Raw genomic sequence first — 22198 nt, forward strand, 5'->3', positions numbered from 1 at the left:
TTTAGCATTTTCCAATTTAATTATATTTTCAAGGATGTTGAAAAATAGCTCCACTGCTAAAAACTTTCTTTCAGGTCCTTTTCAAAATATTTAAAACTGCATCAAAAGCAATTTTAAGTGCATAGATTGGTAAAGATGAGGTTAGATGGCGTTTTCACTGTTGTTTATTATCGAGGCATTCACTATTTAATTTTTGTTAAGTTATAAGTCTTGTTGATTGAACTGATATTTCTATACGAATATTTGTATTAATATTTACTTTTTTATTTCGGGATAAATTTAACATTTTAAAATGCTATATATTTTCTGACCTGTTTATCTATTAGTAATAAGTTGAATCTCTTCTGAAAAGTTTAAGTGCATCAAGTGCAGTTTCCATTAAGCAACCTATAAACATAAACATCATGAACTAAAAAGTTTGCTTATAAAAATATTCTTCCTAATTTTTTCTAACCCATGAAAAAAAAAACTTTTTATTTTTATCTGTATCTTTTTTTTTTTTCCTTTGTTGTTGTTGCAATCCTTGACCTAAAAGAAGGAAAATCTGACCATTAGATCAAAATTATATTAATGTATATCTTTTTTTAAACTTTTTTCAAATGCTACATTACTTAAAATTGTAATGTAGTGCTAAAACTTTAAATTATTTTGAAAACATATTTAATTTCTAATTCGAGGCAACCAAAAAATAAATAATAGAGAGTACTATAATATTGTACATTTTCTAGACAATGAATTCCAAATATTTTCAGAGCTTTACGTAAAATGTAATTTTATGCATAATATCTTCCCCCAGATTATTTAATCTAAAGGACAATTTAATTTCATAAAGTTTGATATGTCTTTTAACTCTGTTTGATATTTATATGTTTTCTTTGCTATAAATTTAGTGCAAATTTTATTTAATTATCCTTAAGTTTGATGTTTCCACTTCATACGATAATGTGTTTTGCAATTAGTTAGACTCATTTATACTTTAATTAGTTACTGATGTGCATATCAATTCCAAAATACGTGATAGATATAACATTTTAGAATTTCGTTGGTGATATATTACAGTGTATTGTTTTAAAATTTTATTTGTATTATTTTTTTCTGTATTTAACTTGAAATTAATGCTTTATTATATTTCATAATTTAAATAACACATTTTTATCGAAGGGAAAGACATGGATATATTTTTAAGTTAACAAAAATTTTGTTTTTATTATTACACAGTTAGTGAAAAGATACTTCAGTTATAATCTAGGTCTAGAAACAGAAGTGTTTTTAAGTTACAAAGCATAAAATGATAGGAATTATTAAATAATTTTTTTTTATTAATATTCTAAATATGGTTGACTATCATGTTTGTCTGAAACTATGTTAATGAATGTGTGTAAGTTTTACACAAATTTTCTGAGTGAAATATCAATCATGAATTGTATTTCACTGCCATACAATTTTTTAAATTTCTTTTTATATCTCTATTTATCTAGGAAATGCTAGAGTGTACTCTATCAGGAATGCGTAACAAAATATTAGATCATCAAGACAGGCCATCTGAATTGCAGAAATTGAAGAAGCAACAGAAAATGATTGAGAAAGAATTGGTGCGTGTGAAACGTCTACTGAGCACCAGTGCCAAGGTAAGAATTAAAATTATTTTCTCATTTATTCTCATTTAAAAATGCTGATTTCTATAATTTAAAAGTTTTTTCTTGTGTCATAGAAAATTGAAGATGCTGCTACTAAAAATGATCAAATGGAAAAAGATATCTTGCATCTTCGACAAATACTAACGGAAGCCTTAAAAACTGGCTCTTCAGAAATGGTATTCCATTATACTATCATTATTACAATCCATATTTTTACATTACTATGTTTAAAAAATAATGTTATTATTTGTTTTAAATTTTATTTTCTTGTTAAACATTGTAATTGGTATTGTAATTTCTTTGCAAAAATGTTTGTTTAAAGGGAGCAATGTAAATTTCATTTGCTAAAATAAATTTTTGTAGAAAGCAGAAATCCAATAATTATGTCAAACATATTAAAAATTCTTAATAAAATTTAGTAGGTACCTGAACAATTTTGTTTTATCTTAGTATTATCCTCTTGAAATTGAAAAATTAACTTTTAAAATCGATTTAAAAAAAGTTATGCAAATTGTATTTAAGAAAGAATAACTTAAGTTAAAGTATCATATTCTCAGTGTTATTGCTTAACTCTTTCATTGCTACAAACAACATTGCTCGTTTTCCAGGAATATATGTTCTACTGTTTGATTAGTGAATATGGTTATTAATTGCAATTGATTATTATTTTTTAAAGTTAAATGAACAAGTTTTTAGGAATTTGCTTTTTGTTTCAATTTTAGTGCTGCGGGGGAGCTCAAAGGTGTGTCATTGCCGTGTTGAAAGTGCTAAAATTAAATAAAAGTTCTGAAAATGTCTAATATTGTTGCTTTTTAAATAGCTACTTAATAATATTCAACTAAAGCATTAACGTCTAGCTCAAAAAATTTCACTACCATATCATTAATAAATATAATTTAATTTATAGTTTTAAAAATGTTTCTAAGATATTTAATTTATGTTTGTTGACTCTCTGAGCGTTAGTCTCAGAAGCTGGCTTTCCTGTATCAAAAAAGCTAGTTTCTCTATGTTATTAAATGAGAAAATAGTGTGTAGCATTAAAATTTGTTTACAATTTTATCCAATGTGTAAAGGTGTACTCATTAAAACATTTTAGTAATTTTTAAATATTCTTTGTTTGAAAAAAATTAAAATGCTATATTTCCTGCCTCAGAAATCACAGCGTAATCGAGCTGATTTAGAAGCTGAGCTTTGCAGGGTACAGAATGTTCTGGATGAACTTGCAAACCACAGACAAGAAATAAATAATACAGTTGAAAAACTTAAAAGCGAATCACATCCCACTGTTTCGAGTTGCACAGATATCAGAGCTAGTCCCACTGCAGTTTTAGGTATGTATTCTTCTTATTTATGAAAAATTTAATGTCCAAGCTTTTTTATTGTTAATTATAACTTAAAGAAAAATTTGTAGTAGTCATTTAGGCTGTCTTTTCTAAATGGTAAAATAACTAAAAATATCTTAATCAAAATTTAAATGCAGAATTCATTTTTAGAGAACAGCTGGATATTTTCATACCTGAACTTTAATTATAAACAATAGCTGAAACTCAGCTATAAACTTTTTCTTAGAAAAAAAAAAACAATTTCTTTTTAGTTTTAAAAAATCATATTTTTTTATTACCACACAATGTCAATAAAGTAGTTATGAATTGGATTATTATATATATATATTTATTATTATTATTATACGGTCATGATTAAAGTTTGATCTCTTCTAGTTCGATTTGATCTTTTGTTACCAGAATCCAAAATAATTGTCTTTTTTATCCAAGTTTATAAAAAAAAACATTGTGTTTGAAAAAAATTAATTTTGAAATTTTTAATTTTGACATGAGCCTTTGTAGAACCTTAGAATTACGTCCAAAAAAATACACATGATTAATTATATGATCAATATATTAAACACATTTTCATTAGATTATTAGTAAAAATATTTTTCACACTTTGAAAAGAGCTGAACTAAATTGTCCTTTCACCCTAACGTTGCTCTTTTGTCACTCCTGGCTTAATTCATAAGGCCAATGGCTGGATAACTTAGCTTGTCCAAGTGTCATTGGAAACAACAACAATGAAATAAAGAAACATAGAAATACAATAAAAAATTACAAACAAGGCATTTTTTCACATTGTTTAGCTTTATACATATGTAATGCTAAATTGAGACTTTTATTATGTGTATGATTTTTGGTTTGTCAATATATTCTTCCTCTCTTTGTTTCAGATGACAAAGAAGATTCTCACCTAAGGAAAGCCAGAAAAGGTGTGGAAGTTAGAGCTAGTCCTACTGGAGTTGCAGGTTTGAATTTTAACTTTTTTCTAAATGCAAAATGAATTATTAGCTCATTATTTTTTATATTCACAAAAATTATTCTATTATCCTTTTTAAAAAATGCTTTGTCAGTGCATTTTAAATAAATACCTTAAAAATATTTGTTTCCAAAGATTCCAAATCTTTCAAATTTATCGGGAAATTTTTTTTTATAGCAAAAGATTTGATATTTTGTATAGAATATTGATTTAAACTCTGGAAACTAAAGTTTGTAACTCTCTATGACTTTTTTTTCATAAATAATTTTCAGAAAGCAGTTTCTGTATTTGAAATAAGTTAATTTTGCTGCAAAGCTTAATTCCAAATAGAAATTTAAAAACTTCAACGAGAACAAAACTTCAAACAGAACTTAAAGATTTTTGTGAAGCTGTTATAGCATTTTGTTAGAACATATTGCTAATTTTGTCACTGTAAAACTTGCACTAGATAATTATATATAACATTATTAATAGTGAATTGAAACTACTAAAACTGTTTATTAGTAATAACTGGACAAAGACTTCATTTCTTCAAATTATAATTAATTTTATCACCCAAAAATAACATCTCTGAAAACTTACAAATATGTCATATAAACTTTGAATATAATGAGAGAAAATACTCAGGAGGCTTTTTCTTTATAGTTCAATACGTAAGATATTGGCTCCATTTATACATTTCGTAACTGTGCTGTGAAATATATCTTTCTCTTTATGTTGTGTTTAGGCTCCGCCCCTCTTCCTGTTCGTAAAAAACAACACAGCACATATTTGGAAACTGACTTGGACACGATGCACATTAGAGACTTAGCCAATCTTCATGAGAAGGATTTTGATGATATCCCTGTGTATGCAAATGCTGAAGAATTTAATAGTGTATGGTTTCCTTTTCTTTTTTATTTATTTATGTTATAAGATTTTTAAAAAAATTACTAATTTACTAAGTTTTAAATTTTACATACACTGATTTAAAAAAATTCAATTCTCATGCAGTTGTTATATTTTAGTGACACAACTATTTCTAATTTCTAGGCATCTGAGGAAACCAGCAAAGGTCTGAGCTCTGAAAGTTTGAACTTGTATGAAAACTGTGTTCTGGAAGTGTCTTCCTCCGACCAGTGTTCAATGCAAGACATAAATGATGCTGATGAAAGAATGAAACGATTTTATGGTTAGAGTTATTCATTCACTTTAAGAGTTATTCATTCATTCAATTTTTTTCATTTTTTGGGAAACACCTAAATTTTGTTTGGGATCCAAAATTATATTCTCTAAGGCAGCAATTCTGATTTTTCTTTTGGCTATTGAGAAGTTTAATTATTACAGTAGGGAACCGATTATCCGGAACGATCGGGATCATCGCTATTCCGGATAACTAATTTTTCCAGTTTTCTGAATCGCTACAAAAAGCCGTTTTTTTTTTATTGTTAAACCCAACTAAAAAATATATATATATTTGGAAATAATCTTAAAAAGAAGAAAAAACGATGAAGTAATACAGTAATGATTATCTCCAAAATGATGGTATGGTAAGCATCTTTAAAAGAAAAATCCTAAAATCTTGTGAAGAAAAAAAAAAAAAATTTTTTTAAATGGCGGGAAAATTTATTGAATTTCGTTCCGGTTTTCTGATTTTCGGATTATGGGTTCTGTACTGTATTAAATAATCAAACTTCTTTTGGCAAAACCCTGACTCAATAAATTAAGTAAGTGAAGATAATTGAGAACGCATAAACCAATACAATACTATTTTATTTTAAAAACATTAATTAGAGGAATGTTTATTTTTAATTGCTTTATCATTAATTATCTTAAATTAGATTTCATGTCTTACTGTTAAATTCATGGTCCTGTAACTTTATTTAGTCTAGTAATGAATTGCAAATCCAGCTCTGTAACTGAATTTCTTTTTAAGAAAACCAGTTTAGTTTACTTTTAACTTTCCCACAAGCATGTAGACAACTGAGATATGCTGGCTTCATTCCCAGGTGGCAGACTCAGCCNAACATTAATTTAATTAGAGGAATGTTTATTTTTAATTGCTTTATCATTAATTATCTTAAATTAGATTTCATGTCCTACAGTTAAATTCATGGTCCTGTAACTTTATTTAATCCAGTAATGAATTTGTTGAATAGTAATGAATTGCAACTCCAACACTGTAACTGAATTTCTTTTTAAGAAAACCAGTTTAGTTTGCTTCTAACTTTCCCACAAGTATGTAGACAACTGAGATATGCTGGCTTCATTCCCAGGTGGCAGACTCAGACTTGATACTAGACTTCAAAAACTTATCCCACAGTATAACAAGTATTATCATTCTAATAGTTCATATGCAGAGAAATAACTCGAATATTGTTTTTTTATCATTTACAAAAAAAGATCTTTCCAGTTATTGTATTTTGTTCCTTTTTATGGGCCATGGAAAACATGCATTCCTGATAATTCTTATACATTCACAGATATTTATCAAGTAACATTTTTAAATATAGATTTATGCGTGTTAACTTTATTTATTTATTTTTTGAAGGCATTATTCCAAAAGAAAAACCCTCTGAAATCAAAACTGTTCGGATTGTGAAAAGGCAGTCTGAAAGACGAAACCGTGAGAGGGATAAAAAACGTGTGACTTATGATGATCAGTCATCTGTGTGGGTGGTTGAAGAGCCTGATCTCTCCTCTGATGATCATTTAGATATTGATGATGGTTTGTATATATTTCAATACATTTTTAGCTTTTTTGTTCTGTAAAAACCTTTATTTTGGAAAAAGAAGCTACTTTAATTTTCAATAAAATGTCCACTTGTAATAACATTTTATTCCTTTGATTGATTGCTTCAAAATAAATGTTTTAATTAACTAATTAAAATTATGTTTATCTTATTTTTGTGTATGGTCAATTAACAAATTAGTTGATGTAAAAAGATGTTAATTAATTAGTATATTTTAATTTTCTCAAAATAAATGCCATGACTATTTAAGGTGTTCTGTTACGACTGCCCTTAATGTATATTTTTAGAATCTGTGGTCAAAATTGAAGTAGTTAAAAATACATCAGGAGTTGAAAGTTAATAATTAAATGAAAAAGAAATAAAAATGACAAAAAATCTGTTGAATCATTAGTAAGAAAAGTGAATGAAAAACAATTAAACCATTAAGATTGTTTGTTGAAACAAAAAGAAGTTTCTAATAATCACCTTTTAGTGTTTCTTCCAGCAGTCCAACTTATTTTGATGTTTTCAGTCCTGGCCTCTCTACAAGTGATTAATCACATTTTGAGAGGGTTATTGTTTTAGGTATTCTCTCTTAAATATAATTTGGTGACACTTAATGTTAACATTCTTTGCTTCATTTTTGACGAGTTCTAAGTCGGGAAGGTGCGAGTCAAGGATTGAACCCTGGTTTTTTCAGACCAGATTCTGATTCTCTAACATCTGGGCTACCATGACCTATGGGAATTTTAAAAATTTACATTAAGGACAATGATTACAGGACATACTGCATGTGATGTTCAAATATAAATAGAAATCAGTCATTTTAAATTCATTGAAATAAAAATTGCATTTGCCTTTTTTTTCTGATGTTGTATTAAAAAAATTAACTATATTGTGATTCTCTTATTTTTACTATTTCTTAAAAAAGAATTTACTGTTTTAGAGGAATTTGTGCCATTTCTTAAAAAGAATTTATCTTTAACAATATATACTAAATAACAATGTATACTCTTGTAAAATGTATTATTATATCTTGCATGTTTATTGTATTAAAGTAATTTATGTAGTTAGTAACCAAAGTTAACTTTTATAGTCAAAGTCACCATACCATCTGCTGTAAGGCCCTCATCTATCCAGTTATTAACCTCCAATAACAGTCGCCAGTCGGTAGGTTTTAACTTTCTCTTATTTCAATATGTTTGACTTTCCTCTCTTTCAACATATTCGTTCATAAAATTTCAGAATGCACGAACTTTTCTGAGTAGAATAATGGGAAAATATAAGTCTGCTTTTAAATTTGGGTGCCACAATGAATTTTATGTTAACTCGTAATAAACTTAAATATTCCGCACTGTAAAAAGATTAATACCATATTGTTTTAAGAACTAATATTCAAAGTACAACAAACTATGTATAATTGACTGAATACCCATTTTAATTTCAAATTTATCTTTTTATTTATAGCCCTTTTTGGGCACTTCTTGTTAAAAAGTTCATAAATGCAGTTCTAATATAAGTTCAACTTGCGAAATAATGATTAACTATATTCAAGTATCATTTGGCCTTGAAATGATCAACACTTAAAATTACGGCAATGAAGCAATTTTCTTAAGAATTCACCCTATAGTACTTAACTTATTTATTTTTAATTTCAATTATTGTTGAGAAGACAGTATTTTAAATATTTTTTAAAAGAGCAGAAACATACTTGCTCTGAAAAAACATAGCTTTTTACCGCTTAGATTAACACATTCACTACCAACTGCAAAAAGATGGTTATGCAGTATCTATCTTTGAAAAGTTGTAATCAATAAAAATAATTTCAAAATTAATTTTTCTTTTATTAGCAACCATTTTGGTTTTTAAAATTCGCAATAAGTTTATTTCAATGAACAGTACATTATTGTTGGGCGAAAATATCATATCTTCTGCCCAAGTAGTTAGATGATACTATACATCTTGCGACTACTTGATCTGTTTTATTCATACAAACTACTAAGAAGAATTTCATCACACGCTGTCGCAGGATCGGCAGCAAAAATTTTAAAATATTTGGTTACAATCTTTTGTTTAGTTACACAGGGTGCGCAGCGTTTTAAAAAAGTGCTTAAAGATGCTTATTTTTTATTTATATTTTTTTGAAGGCCTTAAATGTGCTTTTTTATTCAGGGTTTGTAAAAAGTGCCTAATTTTCTATCTTTTAGAGATTTTTTCTTGACTGTAATGATCGTTGTTCCAAATTACAAAAAATTCATGATTTTCACAATTTTCTCTGCAATATATATCAGAAACTAGTTATTTTATCATGATCATGTAAAGTTTTTGAAAATGTTTCTGTATTTTATTGATTTTCTGTTTATAAATTAAGAACTTTAAATGATAGAAAAAAAATACATTTTTATTACTGCACTGATCCTAATTATTCTTAGTCGAAGTTAATGTAAAGTATATTGTAATTTCATTTCTTCAGAGTACCCAGTCAGCTCATGAGCGGTTATTTGGAACTGCAGCCAAATCTGTGAAAGATAGATCTACCTCAAATAATAGTCAAGATCGTGCATATCCTGTAAAACGCTCCAAACGAAGGCATTACACTGTCAGCGGATACCAGTATATGCTTGATCCTCAGTTTTCACAATATTTCAAAGTAAGTTNCCCCCCCCCCCCCCCCCAAACCATAACTTGTTCACTCATTTTTGTTGGAAGCAGTTTTAGGTCGTGCTTCCTGTTAATTGAAAGTAAATATAAATTGTAAATTTAGAAACAGTAATTAAAATTCTATGTATACCAAAATGTATATATTTCTTACAGTAGATATGTTTGTGAGGTCCATGGTTATAGCAATATTATAGTTATCTAAAGCAGTTGTAATTAGCTTAAAGTAAAAAATACTTAGTTTGAAATGCATAGAAGTTCATACAGGGAAATTTTCATTGTTCTGTCAATTTATTTTGACACATAGTTGAACTTGATTGATGCAAGAAAGCAGTGATATTCCTATCTTTCTTTCAAATTCTAATGGACAAAAGAGAAATAAAATTTAGAAAAACAAAAAATTATGTTTACTAGTGATTGTATTATTGAATCACTCATGCTGCTTATTGTGAGTCTCGTTTTAATACTTTAAAAAAATACATACATTTAATAAATATGTTTTAATTACAGTTTTAAAAAAAATTAATGAAGAATAATTACTAGGTAGAACATTAACATCTACAATTTTCAAACCTCGGACACAGGTTCTAGGAATTAAATTCGATCATTATATTAATCCATGCTATGATTATTCATTCTTTTTTAAATCTTTTAAAATAATTCTCAGAAAAAGTACTCTTTTTAAATTAACAGAATTCTTGTAAGTCAGCTGGTGTTTTTCTTTTTCTACGCCGATTATTTTATAACACAATTTCATATTTATACCATTAGTGCAATCTAGCCAATGTTGACTCTTAATTATCTGGTCTTTAAAAAGAAAATAATTTGAGGAATTCAATAAACCTAGTTAAAATGAAAAAGATCCGCTGTTAACCATTCTTTCCCAACTTAATGGAGTAATTATTTCTCATTTCCTTGCAGATTGCGTTGTTAGCCCATTATCAGGCATTTCATATTTTATAAGTTTGCAAACCTAAAAATAAAATGTCTTCTTAAACATGCTTGATTTTGTTTCCCTTTTCATAAATTTTCGTCTCGTATAAATGGAGGAGGAATATCTTCCTGAGTTTAAGAATAAATAAATGCTTAAATTTTTTGTAATCTGTTGAAAATAAACATATCACAAACTTTTAAATAAAGAAGTAAGCTCATAAATACAAAGCTTATTATTAATGAGCGTTAAAATTGTTCCTAATTTATCTTAAAATTTCCTAATTTCTTCACCAACTAAGTAATTTCTTACATTTTGAAATTCTATTTTTCAAGACTTATAATATATATGTTAAATGTTTAGGGAAGAAATATTTAAACTCCTGCTCTTTAACTACTGTCTCAGGAGTTTAAATTGAAAATCACTATAATTCACATGCTGATATATGTTTTTCTTTCCTCCATAAAATTAGGATAGACCTAGATCTAGAGATGATGTTGATATGGAAAGATGCCTGCGAACTGCAAACACTCCAGACATTGTGCGAAGTACAATAAAGAAAAGTGATGTATTTGATGATAATATTATTGAACGTGAGGTATGTCTTTGTCTAAAAGTTTTTCAAAAATAAGTGCCTTGTTAATTACATTAAAATGTATTTAAAATTGCTCCATGTTTGTTTTGAGCATTTTTAATTTATTTTCGTTTTAGTTGATGTTGCCTCAGAAAATTGAAATCCCTGAAAGATATGTTGAAGTAGAACCAGAGCAGCTATCAGCGATGGAGAAGTTACGAAGAAGTCAAAAGGCAGAGAATATTTGCAAAATGCTATCAGAAACCACAACGTAAGTTTATTTTTAATTAAGAAAAAGGTTGTTTTTTTATAATAAAAAAATTTGTAATTGTCTCCATCTTTTAATTTGTAATTATAATAATGTAGAATTTTAAGTGTATCTGGGATTCGTCATTTTGGCTGCTTGAATACTTTCTCTTCTTTCTACCTTGTTTTAAGGAAAAAATATGAAATTTTAAAAATTATTTTCTTTGTCTTCATATGGTTTTTGAGCAATTGATATGTTTTTTTTTTTTTTTCTCTGTTAAATATTTTGGAATGCCCTAAATTATTGACATTTTTAGTTCAAATATCATGCTACATTTCCAAAATTTTCTGTAACAAAATTTTCAAAATTTATCTGTAAAAACTCCATTAATAAAAAGTGAAACTAAATTTCTTAAAAGTTCCCATTGCTGAAATATATTAATCTGAGACGTATCAAATTTTTATTTTAAAAAAATTATAGCTCTTTTTCTATAAATTTTAAACTTATTAAACATAAACAACTTATGTTGTAATTTTATATGTAATTTTTATTTAAATTGTTTAAACTAATTCCAATCAATTTCTTTCTTTATTTCAAAAGTATTTAACTGGATGCTACCAAAGGAAAGATGCTTTTAAATTAGCAGATTTTTTTAAGAATAAACAAAAAATCTCGTAATAAAAATAAATATAAGTAGGACTTTAATTTTTCAATTGATTTGCAGTTTGAAAACTTTGTAAAAAAATAACTTCCATGCTAAGTATAGTATCCTCATTAAATCAAATGTGGGGGGAAAAAATTTCTGCATCTATATTTATTTTTCTATGAGTCAGTACTAAACACTGGATGTTCTGCATTCGGCAGAGATCACCCAAGGGGAGCATCTGCTCCTGCAACCGAGTGCCCATGGTCAAAAAACTGGCATGAGCACAGTAAGCCTTGGCCCTCCATGAACTGTTAGACTACTAAGTTAATATATATTTATTTCAAAAGTATCTTACAATCTGAAATTCAGACCAATCAAGACATATGAAATGTTCTGAAATAACTTATAACTCTAATATAGTGGTGGACAATCTTACAAAGCTTCTGTTTTTTAGGTGATTGAAAAAAAAATTAAAATCTTACTGTGAGTTACCTAACAAAAAAAACTGCCAACTTTTTTAACCAAAAATTTTACAATTGGTTTATCAGCTCAGTAGAGGAATCGAAGTTACTGAACTGGAGTGTTAATGCAATCTACCAAAAATGTCCCTTGCAGAACCCTCGGTGACAAGCTTCTTCTAGCTCGCTACTTTAATAGATGAACTATGTTGCTTTACTTACAAATAGATTTCATCCTGTATATTTACTTACAGAGCAACTTATGAGAATGTAGTTGAAGAGAGAAGTAAGTCACCTGAAGCTATTCACAAAAAACTGAGTGAAGAAAAGAGGAACAGAGCTCATTTACTTAACTTGAATCGAGCTATAGCAAGAGAGGTAGTTGAAAAAAGTAAAGCTGTTGCAGGTATGTCTTTTTTTCTTTTTTGCAGAATTGAACATCTGATTTCCATTGTTTTCTCATCTATTAAACTATTAATCTCTTATCTTTAAGCATAGACTAAAAAAGAGTGTAAAACTGTATGCTGATATTTAACACTATTTACTTTCATTAAAAAGTTAGCAAAAATTGCTGATAAAATGTTGGTTGATCTTTATAAATTAATGATGTTATGCATTCATAAAATTTACATAATTTCTGTTCTGTTTGAATTTTTATTAAAGTTTTTCTTGTAAAATTATAATGCATTAGCTATTATTTTAATGCAAATGGTACAAAAATAAATAATTAGCAAACATATTAATGAATTAAAATTAACATACAAATCATAGCCATTTAATGAATTTTTTTCATCCCAATTATCCTGTCCTATAACCATTAAAATCTTAGTCAATCATATATTTGAGTAGTAAAAAGGAAGAACCCCGATAATTTTGTTTTAGCCACCAATTTTTATGCAAATGGTAGCCTGTAAATGTCAATCCAAATTTATGCACCTACATGCCTGTTTTTCTATTAAAATTTTTTATAGAGATTTATTAGTTTTTGAATATTAGGAACAAGCAGTTATAAGTATTGATAGAGGATGGCCCAAATCTATACACTTTAAACCTTAATTTTTTATTAAAATTTTTATGTAGATTTATTTTTATTTTCCAATATTTATACTGGTTTAACATTTGGCAGTTGTTGTAGTTAAAAATACAGTGTACATAACTGACGTGATTTTTCATAAGAGACCCTTTGAAAGTCTTGGCCTGATTAACATGGATTTAAAACTGCTATTTCCTTCAAAACATTTTTTTATTCATTCTAAATTATACTTTACGAATTTATGAACAGAACATTGTTTAAGAAAGGGTAGCTGATATAATGTTTGAAAAGTAATTTTCAGTATATGAGTGCGAAGTACTCATAGCAATGTTTCTAAAGGCAGTAAGACCCATAAAAATAGATACATTTGATAGGCAATTTGGGGTACCTTTACTGTATAATTCTTCTAGCTTAAATTGAATACTTGATTTTAAAGAAATTATGTAGAATTTTGATGGATTTTCTTCTAGAAAATTTAGAAATTATTTACATGCTTTAGAATCTTGATCATCTGAATGTCTCAGTTAACCCAGTTTTTTTAATTTTTTTTTACACACAAGCACTTAATTTTCGTTTCTCAAATTTTAATATATACTGTCATAATTCATCTGTACACGAGGTATTTAAAATAACTGTTTTTTACTGCTTTTCATCCTATAATTAATCATTTTATGTAAGTAACAAATAGAGAATTTGTTAGGGGGTTGCATTTTGTTTATTTATTTATTTTTTTAAAGAAATCTTTTTTTCAATTTGCTGTTTTATCTGACTTTTCATTATGAATAATATACTATAATTAAGTTTAGACTATCTTAGACACTGTCTTCTTCATCACTTCTACTAAAAGATAGCATATTATGTTGCCTATGCAAAAAATTATATAGCATTGTAGTTTTATGTGAATGCAATTAGGAGAAATTCTTTTAAAATTTTCAAAAAAAAATTAATTAAATTAAATCAGCTAACAATTCTAAATTAAATGATGCTTTGTACAAATGGTTTATTTCCAAAAGGAAGTGAAGGAGTACTATTACCTATTAGTACTCTATGTAGTAGTACAAAAGAGGAAGAAAAAATTAATGTTTTTCTTACAAAAAGACATTTATTAAATGATCATATTAAAATTAAATTTAAACACTGTATGGCAATGTATTTTTAAAAAAAAAATCAAATTTCAAAGTTTTTTGAATAAAGTAAATTAAAGATATGTTTCCTTGAGAAATATGAATATTTTGATTAGCAGAAGTAGGTTCTGTCCCAAATACTTTGGATTATACTGAAGAACTGTTTTTGCATGTTATTTTGGACTATGTTTGCCAAGTTTTTAATTTAATTCTATTTTATTTGAAATATAAACAAGTTTTCTTGTATTCTAATTTATATATTTGTTGATTATGGCATATTATATTTTTTTATTGAAATTTAAGAGTTATGCTTTTAATAATTTACCCTTTTGTAATCATTTGTTTATTATTTACTTTTTGTTTTTGTTCCTGACTGAAAAGAATTTGTTTCTATTATTTTTGCATGATTTAAAAATTTTATTTAATTATTTTTCAGCAAATGTATGTAGCCCTGGAAATTAGATAACATCTTAAGGTTTGTTATGTACATTTTTTTACTGAATTTTAGTTTCTCTAACTGTAATTTTAAGTCTTAAAAATAATTGTCTACTTACATAATCTTGTGTTGATGAATTTTGTAATCGTGTTATTACTATTAATTAGAATTATTTCCTTTTTATAATTCCAAAATTTAAAACTCAGTGTTAATTTAATAAATAAATTAAAGGAGTTTTTTTATAAACTGTGTTTTTTTTTTATATGTATATATAAAGGAAGAAAAACATATTCTTCATCAAGTGATAAAACCTTTTGAGGACTTTATTTGTATTCAGTAAATTTAGTCTAAGTTTGTCTGTCTTTTAATTTTGACTATAGAAAGTTCATAAAATGTGTTCTAACAGACTTGTAATTAAAACTAACTACAGTGAAACACCTTTTATTTGTCTTTCATGAGATGGATATAAATTGATGTATAAATGAAAAAACATATGACAAAAAATTGAATATTCTAATGGAAATTCATCATGAAATTCATAATTTTGGTAACTTAATAGAATTGTTAATTTTTCACTTAATATTATTGATATAAAAAACCAGAGAGGTATTCTACTTAATATTAAAAAACACTTAATTTCTTTTAAACAATATGAAGATGAACAAAGCTTACTGATTTCAAGCATTCAAAAATATGCACCCATTCTCAAAACTTGAATGTCTGGTGATTCTGTTATAATTATTGTTGCATCTTGGTACGGCACCTAAAAAATAGTAACTAGCATCCAATGTTTTAATATACTTTAACCCAAAACTTGAATATTTTCGTAAAAAAAAGTAGTGAAATGTCTTACCTCGAATATTTATGTGCATTGAGTTTTGTCTTTTAATCTCTTTGTTTTGAATTCATAATACCCATTCAAGAAATGTTTATTCAAAACAGTGATGTTGTGTGAGCTAATTGTGAAGCATAAGTTTTAGCAATTGTGGATTGATTTTATATCATGGTTGAGCTACAAAAAAAGAATAGCAAAGTGTAAACTATGCAGTAATTCTTTAAGTGCAGCTGTTTTCAGGGCGAAAAATTGCAATGAGTGTTTCTTCCTGTCACATTAAAAACACAAAATACACAAGGAATTTAAAAAACAGCATGGAAATGGACAGAAAAATCATTTACTGTTGTTTAAAACGATCATCAAATGATATTGATTTATGATGGAATAGAGTGATTCCAGAAGTAATTACTCAAATTTTAAATTTGCGTGTCATAATGACATATTAAAAACATCAGAAGTTGAAAAACCATGTGGAAATGTCCAAAAAGCAATAAATAAAGTGGAAATTTTTTTCGGTAAATCTTGCGGTTTAGCAAGGAAATCAAATTAAGTCTCAAATTTTTTTATTTTTTCAAACCTATGCATGTTCCTTTTATTTAATTATTAAAAATGTGTTTCGATTTAAATGTGGTTTAATCAGTTTTTAGACTTTCTTTGTGCAAGAAACTTGTGGAGTAAATTTTTTCATTGTAATTCTTTGTTGTGTTTCTAACATTCTTTTTATTTAGTAACGCATTTTTTCTTTCAAGCTTTGCTAAATGTTGTATAAACTGTAAATTTATATGCTCATATCTGTTCAGAAATGTAATTTTACGCGCAATATGAGACTCCAAATATAAAAATTATTTGCACTAATCCGCTATTAAAATCAAATTATTGCTCCAGAACACATTTTTTCTGTTCCAAAATGGTTGCACTGCTGTTCCATTTTTCATATTGGCTAATGCAAACAAAATATCAGCTGCTGGAATGTTTGCTTTTCTTTGATTCTTAAGTAGCTCTAATTTATTTATTTTAGTGCTTGCCACTTTGGAGCGCATGATGAAGAAGCCTCTCACTCCAGTTGAAGAAGACATAAGTCCTATGGCACCATTGCCCATCACCCAGCAACGGTACAACTTCTACGCCTGAAATACTCAGTTCATCATCTGCCTGAGGCAGACACCCCTAGTCTTGCCATTTATACTCCATCAATCCCAGTGATTTTATTTCTCTTGTAATTTTAGAGCCTTTTCTCTAAAAATGTTGTTACTGCAATAAATTGTTATTTAAAATGTACATTTTTCTCTGTTGCAGCAATATTGGCTGCCTATTGCATTGCAATATACTTTTTTTTTTGTATCACAATTTTTAGTACATAAATTTTATTATTTTGATTATTGTAATTTGTACTACTTTTGTTTATATACTTTTATATCAGTGCTATTTTGTTGTATTTATGTTGGCAGCTTTATCAGATATGTTTGGTACTATGCCAAATTTTGATTCTATAAATAATTTTCATTGAGGTTTGATTTTTTTTTCTTGTAAAGAACTTTAAAATCAAAACAAATCATCCTATATTTTTCACAAGGCAATAAAATATGATGTACAGTAAAAATTTATTGCTAACAGAAATATTATACATTGTTATTACACAAAGCTTGTTACTTGTTATACTTTTGTGCTTATCACATGTTAGTTGTTTACTTGTATTATATGTATTTTTTCTTATTTTAAGAACAAGTTTTCAATTTTGCTACGTGTTTTTTCTTTAAATTCTGTTAATGATACAAAAGAAAATTCCATTTGTAACAATGGAAGAAAAATGTTATGTTTATTCACAGGTTGGAAAAATTTCTATTTCTAAAATGAAAAACCCATTTTTTAGGAGCTATTACATAATGCAGTAATAAAATCAGCTTTAAATGTTGAATTTCGTAATACCCTTGGCACCTAGGATTTTATTCTTGATTGTGTAATAATATATTGGAGCTTATAAAAAAACTAGCTTTGAAATTATTTTATTTTATTGCTGATTATTAAATAGCTGATACTTTGACACGTGTGGTTTTTGATCGACCTGATCTATTAGACTATACAATTAATCAGCATCCATATAAATGGTGGTCTATGATATGCCTATATTTTTTGGCATACAATAAAAATATTTAGATGCTCAATTTCAGTAGCGAATTAATCAATTAGTTAAGGTAACTTAAATTCCTTTTTGAACTAGAAGATGATCTTTTAGTTTATTCATAAATTTGTAATAATGAAAAATCTTCCAATCCTCTATATAATTTCTCCATTGTTAACTTAATTTCTTTTTCACTATTTGTTTAAACATATTGTTGTTATTAAATATTTATTGCATGAAAAAAATACATATGTTTTGTTTTGCATTGTTAATGCTTATAAAAATGATGAACAGGGCTGTTGATTGTTTATAAATTTTTCTCACGACAAGACAGTTTTGTGTGGATGATATATATGCTCACAAATATTTTTCATTAATGGTATTACTAGCATAGCTATGAAAAAATTTCAGAAAAGTTCCATTTTATTTATTAGTAACTAAAAAACTGCAATGTAATTTAAAAAATAATTTAATCTCTCTTTTGTTAGTTGAACTTACAAGTCTAATAAAAAAAAATCTCGATTATAGGCAAATTCACCAATTTCTGTTTTTAAAATATAAATTCTAATATTTATGCGGTATTTTGCCATAAAAATGGCCTCATACAAGCTTAGTAGCAAAATCTTCTGTATTGCTGTGTATTACTCTCACCATAATGTTAAATATGTCTACAATTCTAAGATATAATTCATTTTTTGTCTCAAAAGTTGAGCTTGAACCTGCATCATTGAGGTTATAAATAATCAAAATGTGACAATAAACTCTTAATAGAGGTTAAAAAAATATAAACTAGAAATTTTAATTAAACTTAACATTTTCACTTACTGTTTAAAACAATCCTCCAGCCCCCAGAGGCATGTTATGGGTTTCTGCATGTGTTCAGATATTATGATCAGTTGACAGCATTTTTAAATAATAACTCTGAGGCTTGGAAACAGAGTCAAGCCGCAACTGACCGGCTATTTATTTTGGCAGATTTAAATTTCCCTCTTATGTCTAAATAAAACTCTAACCTATAAGTTTCATATTCAGAATTTGTTAGGAAATGCATAATAATACTTTGACAAATGAAATAAGTATTTTATTTTTAAAATATCTAAATATTTTTTTATATTTTAATGCTAGATAATCAATGCTTCTCTGCGATTAATAATTTTAAAATTTAAAATATGTATATTTTTATACTATTCGTTATTTTGAACATATAAAAGTCACTTTAGGGAAGTATTGTTATATTTTAATAATTGTTAAAATATTAAAATGTTAATAAATATTAATGGAACAGTGATGAAAAATGTTTGCAATCTAGACGGATGTTAAAGGTTGGGGGCAGGCTACACTAATATCTCCTGCAAAATAGTCAAAGGCAGATCGTCTATATGTCAAATACCTATGATTAACTATATAAAATCAATTTGCCTGTGTGCTAAAAAGCTGATGAAAAATGAATATTTAGACTTTCATGTACTATTTTGATACCACTTTTTCTTTACTATATTGAAACTCTTATTGCTGTAATGTCTATGTATCTCAAATCTTATAAAATTGAATCCAGTATGCATGAAATAATAGATTATTGGTATTGCATATTGGTATTGCAAATAATAACCATTGCATATTTCCTAGTGAAAGTAATTAAATATTAATTATTCTATTAGATAAATAAAATCTATTTCACTATTAATAATTAACGATTTTTGTTTTATGTCTATTTCAGTGATGAAGATATATTGAACATATATATGAGCAAAAAAATTAAATGACTAAATATAAAATTCAGTTATAAATTATGTTAAAAAAGTTAGATATTATACCTATTGATAACATGACATAATATTCTGTAATTATTTTGACTATTAATGCAGTTATATGAACTTTGTCAGTTGCACAGAGCATTCTTATTCGATGGCAAAAGCCATCTTCTATTTATCTTATGTAATCAAAGCTGTAATCACAGTGGCTTCTAACTGTGCAACAGATTTTTAAACTTGGCATTTTATGACATCTATTTGTCATAATTAAACGAGATTAAAAAAAAGTTCTGTTAATAATGTAAAACTAGATAATGAGATAGAGGAAATTTTAGTATTCTCTTTTTCGTTTTCTTTCTTTGCTTTTGATTTCTACACTCAATTGTTTAAATTTGCTTTTAAGTAAATAACTTTAGTAAATGTATGATTTAAACATGGCATAATTCATTAAAAACTGCTGTGTACTGTCTAGACAATCCTTTTTAGACACTTAACTTTTTATAGCAAATGTATTTCTTTTCACTGTTAGATTATTGTATTGACTCTTAACCTTTTGCAGTCGTATATCTACTCTCTGTTTTTAGATTTGACTCTAAAACTTAATATTTATTTAATATGTGAATAAAAGACAACTATTTACCTTGATTAATTTTCGTTTCTCCAAACAATATTTTCCTATTTGTCTGTAAAATTGCATTGAATTAAGATATTTTTAAAAAGTTTGCGAAACATTTTCAGTGCTTACGTATGTATGTAAAGCTTACCAAAGGAGAAAAATATTATTTTAAATGCTGACTATAAGAGCTCTATAAAGTGTTGTGAATGGATAACTATTTTTGAGAATATAATAATTTTAATCTATTGAAGTGTTGTCAAAAACTTATTTGTGCCTTATGGCTTAGTTTGGCTTCTACATAATTGAAATATTTTATTGTAAGAACTTTTGATAAATGAGTGAAATTCTTCTTAATAATTAAAAGATGAAACTCAAAATATGTCCGTAATGGTGGACAGGAAAAAAAAAATTTTTTTCTTTACTGGTACAGTTGTATGGTAATGTCCTTTATTGTTTTCAAAGAAAAAATTATACGAAAATGCTTGATGTTAAAAAAACTTTTTTCATATTTATTTTTTGAAACAAAAATGCTTTTTTGCCATTTTTACATCTTTTGTTTTATTTATTTATTTAATATTTTTAGAAAATTGATAAAATTTTGCTATTTTACAATTTTATATCATGTAAAATGTGTCTCGTGTGATTGTTTACTTTAATGTATTTAAAACTTACATCCAGTGTAGAAAGAATTAGTAATCAAAAACTGCAAATTTTATGATTTCAGAAGTGTTAATTTTTTTTTTCTTTGCGCACTTAATTTCCACTCACAAAAATTATTTTTTAAGTTTCTTACTGCCAATTTGTGAATTTCTTTCTAACAACTAACTTGTAAAAATTGAATTTTTCAGGAGGATTTTTATCAATTTTTCACATTTAGAATTCCAAAATTAATTCTAAATATATTCATTATAATAAAAAAATAACTAATTACAAACTAAAACTCTCATTTTTTCTAATAGTTTCATTTTTGTAATGACTACAGTAATATTAAGCTAGTGTATGTAGAAAAATTTCTAAAAAAGTTATTAAAAATTCTAAAGAAAATGCTAATTAAAATTTTCAAATTTTTTAATTCCTGAATTCTTTCTCATGGCATTTAAATTATTTCCATTTATTGAGATTGAATTAGAAAATTATAGTCTTCCTTATATTAATATATATAATTATAGAACCAAATTTAAAAAAGTTCCTATAAAATTTTTTAGATTGTTGTTAAATCAAAGAGTTTAATACCTAGTGGTATGTCAGTGTATATTTGTCTGATGCATCTAAAATGAGTTTATATTCCTGCAAATGTAATAAATGTTACAAGTTAAATTTGACTATAATTTAAAATAATGATTTACTTAAAAAAATATTTAGTGTAGCTAATGTGAGTTACTTTTAAAAAAAAGAGCAATTAATTTTTATACATTTTAATTTAAATAGAAAATAAAATTATGTTTTCTATGTGTCAGAAATTTGGTAGCTATTGCATTATACCAATTGTTCCATTGTTAAAGTTTTAGAAAAATACTTTTATGTATTTTTAAGTTATTGATTTTATGTTGTTTTATATAGCTCAATAAAGACAAAAAGAAAAATGAAGAAAAATAATAAGTTTTATTAACTGTGTATAAGCTGCAGGCATATAGAACTCATGAAATAAGTTAAAAATATCGAGAAAAAAATGGAAAATAATATAATAAAGATTAATGAAAAGAGAAGAAGAAAAATGAAAATATTTTTAAAAACATTAAAAAAAAATTTATTTAAAAAAAAATATTAAGTAGCCAGAAAATAAAATAATGAAAATTTATAATCTTATCATCAGCTCACGACGATTATATCCGCAAAAAGGAGTGCTTTCTAATATTGTATTAATATGGCCTCATACTATTGTATTGATATATTTTGCTTTGGCTATATTAATACAATATTAGAAGCACTCCTTTTTGCAGTTATGATTGTGTGAGCTGATGACTAGATTATATCTTTTCATTATTTTGTTTTCCGGCTGTTTAATATTTTTTTAAATGGAAAAGAAATTTAAATATTTTATTTTAATATTTTTTCTTATCTTTTCATTGATTTTCATTATATTATTTTCCATGTTTTCTCAATATTTTTAATTAA

General features: G+C 26.3%; 1 protein-coding gene across 1 annotated transcript in view; it reads left to right on the forward strand.

The window, feature by feature from the left end:
* The window catches only part of LOC107436237 (uncharacterized), a 47946-nt gene extending 29985 nt beyond the window's left edge, over positions 1-17961 (forward strand). Inside the window, exons 15-28 of the mRNA XM_043051047.2 lie at positions 1479-1628; positions 1712-1813; positions 2791-2968; positions 3859-3933; positions 4672-4820; positions 4977-5115; positions 6475-6651; positions 7752-7825; positions 9129-9305; positions 10717-10842; positions 10956-11089; positions 12424-12575; positions 14763-14801; positions 16616-17961. Of these exons, the coding sequence (XP_042906981.1) occupies positions 1479-1628; positions 1712-1813; positions 2791-2968; positions 3859-3933; positions 4672-4820; positions 4977-5115; positions 6475-6651; positions 7752-7825; positions 9129-9305; positions 10717-10842; positions 10956-11089; positions 12424-12575; positions 14763-14788 (1659 nt within the window). The 3' untranslated portion in view covers positions 14789-14801; positions 16616-17961. The remainder of the gene's footprint in view (positions 1-1478; positions 1629-1711; positions 1814-2790; positions 2969-3858; positions 3934-4671; positions 4821-4976; positions 5116-6474; positions 6652-7751; positions 7826-9128; positions 9306-10716; positions 10843-10955; positions 11090-12423; positions 12576-14762; positions 14802-16615) is intronic.
* The last annotated feature ends 4237 nt before the right edge of the window (positions 17962-22198 follow it).

This window comes from Parasteatoda tepidariorum, chromosome 1 (assembly GCF_043381705.1).
Source record: "Parasteatoda tepidariorum isolate YZ-2023 chromosome 1, CAS_Ptep_4.0, whole genome shotgun sequence".
NCBI classification, from domain to species: domain Eukaryota; kingdom Metazoa; phylum Arthropoda; class Arachnida; order Araneae; family Theridiidae; genus Parasteatoda; species Parasteatoda tepidariorum.